Source organism: Helianthus annuus, chromosome 10 (assembly GCF_002127325.2).
Source record: "Helianthus annuus cultivar XRQ/B chromosome 10, HanXRQr2.0-SUNRISE, whole genome shotgun sequence".
NCBI classification, from domain to species: domain Eukaryota; kingdom Viridiplantae; phylum Streptophyta; class Magnoliopsida; order Asterales; family Asteraceae; genus Helianthus; species Helianthus annuus.
Window position 1 is genome coordinate 28,597,651 of NC_035442.2, and position 4,640 is coordinate 28,602,290.

At 31.1% G+C, this 4,640-nt stretch overlaps 1 protein-coding gene and 1 long non-coding RNA gene across 2 annotated transcripts; both read left to right on the forward strand.

Annotated features, from left to right (window-relative positions):
- Window positions 1–743: 743 nt before the first annotated feature.
- On the forward strand, window positions 744–1,597 carry LOC118482605. Its single transcript, XM_035978157.1, has 4 exons — window positions 744–896; window positions 992–1,271; window positions 1,365–1,471; window positions 1,556–1,597. The coding sequence occupies exons 1-4, from the start codon at window positions 744–746 to the stop codon at window positions 1,595–1,597; spliced, it is 582 nt and encodes a 193-aa protein (XP_035834050.1).
- Window positions 1,598–1,603: 6 nt separating this feature from the next.
- LOC110881042 lies at window positions 1,604–2,251 on the forward strand. Its single transcript, XR_002559570.2, has 4 exons — window positions 1,604–1,683; window positions 1,785–1,869; window positions 1,944–2,079; window positions 2,159–2,251. It is a non-coding gene; the product is annotated as an uncharacterized LOC110881042 (long non-coding RNA).
- Window positions 2,252–4,640: the final 2,389 nt, after the last annotated feature.

Below are 4,640 nucleotides of genomic sequence, written 5' to 3' on the forward strand. Positions count from 1 at the left end.
TAAACATATCCACTACTTATTATGTTGTACAACATCCAATGTAATCCATGTCAATGTAAACCATCAACTGTTTATGATGTTGTACAACATTGAATGTTGTCGGTTTTCACAATGTATATACACTAAAATGGAGTCAATGATATATTTAGTAATTTTATTATGGTAACTTTGAATATGCTAATGAGTTATTTATATATTAGTATACATACTCATAATAATTAATTTTATTTTTTTTCAAATTTTCGTATATGAAACTTGAAAATGAAATATGATAATGTTATATATATGGTAATGATTGTGAATTTATTTTAACTTTAATGTAAATTTCCGTTCTGATTCAAGATTTTTTTAATTTTTTTTCGAAATTTAAATTGAAAGTTGAAATATGGTAATGATTGTAATTTTATTTAAAATAATAGATTGATTGAATAATATACATTGCAATTCAACTAACTTAATGATTGTACAAATTTGTGATTGCTTTATATATTTAAGGGAAAAAAATTTACCAAAAATAATATATTAGCATAAATAACAACTTCGAAATACATTTTCATTCACAAATTCCTTTCTTCAGTCTAAGAAACATCATCATTCAATCGTCCAAAATGTATGGCTTTTCTTTGCCATTCAATACGGTTTTCATATTGGTTTCTATGTAGTATTTTAAATGTATGTAATTTTTTGTGTCTTATTATTATATATGTCCATTCAATTCTTTCATTTTTTGCATGCTATGTAGAATGGAACAACCAGCCATCACGTTGCTCAAAAATTTGAATCTCAACCAGGATGACTATACCATCAAAGTTCGCATTGTCAGACTATGGAGTCGAGCAGCCTTCAATGATTCTCGAAAGGTTTATTGCTATGATATGATTTTAATGGACGAAGAGGTAAGTGTACATAAAGATGTTTATAATGTTAGTTCATATACATATTTTTTTCATTGTTTTTTGGATTAATTTGCTGTACTTATTGTACATATTAGGGGACGAAAATTCAAGCCTTTGTCTTAGCCAAGACTGCCAGAGAGTATGAACATTTGTTGAAGGAGAAGCAGTGTTTGTTCATCCGTAATCCTTCATTAGGCGAGAATCGACAGAAAGTGAAGTATGTCCATATTTCGACGAAAATTAATCTAAACAGCAACGCAATAGTTTCGGTTTGTGATGAACCTGTTGGTACTGAGTGGGGATTCGACTTCTCTTCCTTTAGTTCTGTTGTTCAAGACCCGACTGACGACAATAAGTCCTTTAAAAGTCCAATTGGTATTCTTACTTTTTTGACTTTAATATATAATACCGATATGTTATTTATATGAAGTTACAAATTATTTTATGTTAATATTGTTTTATTTGTAGACGTAATTGATTTTGTCGTTAAGAGTTTTCCTTATGATCTAAAAGAGGATACCAAAGACGGGAAACAAGAAAAGAAGCTAACATTCATGCTTCAGGATTTAGAGTTTGTTAATCCTTTTTTTTGACTACTAACTATATATAACTCAATCACTCATATTCTAATTTTTAACTTATGTTATTTTTTTTCATAGAGGGAAGCAAATATATGTTACTCTTTGGGATGCTTATGCTGAACATATTTTGGATTTTGAAAGGGACAACCAAGATGAAAAAAATGTTGTTGTAATTGTTCAATTCGGAAAATACAGGTTCTGGGGAGGTAATCTCCTAATTTCTCATAAAAATATTTATTAACTTACATTATCTTTTGTTAACAAATGTCCATCTAAATTGATTTTAGAATATTGTGTACACTATTAGGGTTTCTTTATGTTTCAAATCTCTACACTGTCACTCGCGTGTTGATCAACGCTGAAATTGATGACATTTTAACTTTTAAGAAGAGGTATGTTTTAACATCACCATATCCCGACTTTTATACTGGCTTCACAAATAACGTTGAATTTATTTTTTTGCTAGGTTCCTTTCAAACATTACCCCTGAAACGTCTTCCACCTTTTCTGGGTTGAGTGCATCCAGAATAAAGGATCCTACTGAAGAGTATCTTTCAGATTTTGAGTTCAGTACTATTGGATCTTTAAATCAAATCTCGGAGGTACAAGATATCTAACTTTTACCATGTTTATTTATTTGACATATCATTAAGACGTAATTTGTAATATCTTTTTTTACAGAAAAAGTTTGTAATTATTGTCGGAACTATAAAGAGTTTTGCTTCCGAGGATTCTTGGTTTTATAATGCTTGCAGAAATTGTAATCGAGCGGTCACCACAAAAACAATTTCAAAAGAAAAGCAAGATGGTTCCGATGGTTTTGAAGATATTGTGGTTCTAGAGTGTAATGACGATGGCTGTAACAGTAAGACTGTTTACTCCGTTCCGAGGTAATATTACTTTACATATCAATTGATATTTTACATGTTTACGAGTTCCCTGAATGTTGTGTAACATAGAATTAACGTGTTTCAGGATCAGGGTTCCGATACGGGTTCAGGATTGTACAGGTATTGTGACGCTCACCCTATTTGAGCGTGAGGTGCTTAGGCTGTTGAAGGTTAACGCGACTCAGCTGTTGGATAAGAACCTTGATGTACGTTATATTTTGTTGTTCTGTTTTAAATCTGTCGATTAATATTAGTAACTTTTCATTTCATCGCTTTTTAACAAAATTTTCCCAATTTTTTTTTTTGTATATCACTCGCCAGTTAGCTAACGAAGGCAATTTTCCGCCAGAACTCAATGCTCTACTTAATAGGAAGTTTGCATTCAAGATATCCATCGGTTCATTTAACATAAAAAACAAATCGGATGGTTACTCTATTTCAAAATTAACAGACAATCAAACTGTTATTGGCGAACTAGATAAAATTTTCGATGTCATTCAGGTACTTTGAAAACCTATGCACTGCTGTATTCTTATATTTTATGTAACTCTAACCAGTTATATAATTTTTATTATATTACATATTTTCAGCCTGTTGACGAGGAGCGTGTGAATGTTGTTAGCTCTGACATCAAAGCAGCAGACGAGGTCCCCGTTAATGTGTGTAATTTATATCTGGTTGTTCCTTATAATTCCTTTGATTTTTTTTTGTTTTTTTTTTTACTTTGAATCGTTATTTGTTTTCCCTGTTTTAAGGATTCTGTCTCCCGTAGCAAAGCCGATGATACACCTGTTTCGAATTTTACTAAAGACATGTTTAAAACACCCGATGAAGATGTCAACGGTACCTCAATTCGTGTCCTGGAAAACGAGCTGAAGCGGAATTTGGACAGCATCTATGATGATGATGTGATGTCTTCTCAGTCGTCTACAAAACCACGTAAAGCTGGCAAGGAGGTTGTCGATGATGATGGTGTCACGGTTGGATTACTGATTCCCAAGGTTGAGAAGTAGTTTGTGGCAACTAAGAATGTTTTGAACATCTCATTGGTTTTTATTTTTTCGTGGAGTGTTTGTTTGTTTTTTCGTAAAACCTATTAATGGTTCCCGTGTGACAACTTTTGTGTTTTTTATCCTTTTGACTGGTTGCAATTATATTAATAAGAGATGTTCATTTTGCATTTTCGTATGTATGTCATTGGTTGTGTTTATAACATTTTCCAAGATTTAATGCTTCTTTATGCTATTTTATAGTTTTTTTAAAGTATGTCTTTTCTAAATGAAGGAAACGGCAGAAGTGGAATCCGTTGATTTGTTTTCTGACTTGAAAGAAGATGGTGTTTGGTATTCTATTATCTTTGTTAGCTTTGAATTTGTATGGCATGACAAAGACTTAGACAGATTGATTGTTGTGCTTCTCGACCAACAGGTAACCTCATAACATGTTTACTAAAGTTTCGACTTATAACTTAATTTTTAATATAATTTATTGAAATTCCTTTTACATGACATTGTTTAGAGGCAGAAGATTGCAGCAATTGTGCCTATAAAGTTTTCTAAGTTATACCCATTTAGTAAGATGGTTGGTGGTCTATATTCTCTGTCCCAATTCAAAACCGAAAATCTCATGTATCATGAATATCCAAGATATGAAGGCTACATCATTGTCTCAACAAACAAAAAAATCGTATTTAATGAATTCTCAAAACTAACACCATTTTTAGTTCATCCTCCTAAAGGTTTTGTTTTGTACCCGTTGACACCATGCATTAAAACATTAGCTCATGACAGAAGACATGAAAAGTATATTGTTGGTAAGTTAAATTTCTTTTAACTTTGGCGCTAACATGTTATTGTTTAAACTTTAATTATATTTGTTAGCTATTAGTTATTAAGAATTTTTTTTCATTTATTTGAAAATTTATGTTATTATTTGTACCTTTTGTAGATGTTGTTGGAAGAATAATATGTGGCGAAAGAGACAAAAAGAAACATATGTTTAGGTTATTCCTACAAGATTTCACGTAAGTCAACTCTTTTGGTGACTACACATTCTCTAAAACTTACTATTTAACGATAAATTAAAAATCTAATAGAGGACATGTTATTGAAATGGAATTGTATGACATGAGAGGATTGGGATATGTTACAACTCGAATGAACATAGAAAAAAAGTCTATAATATACGTTGCTCGGGTCAAGTTGGTTTACTGCAACACCAGTAAGTTTTTTAGTTTGATTTATTTTGTTTCTTAACATTTAAGTTTACACAAA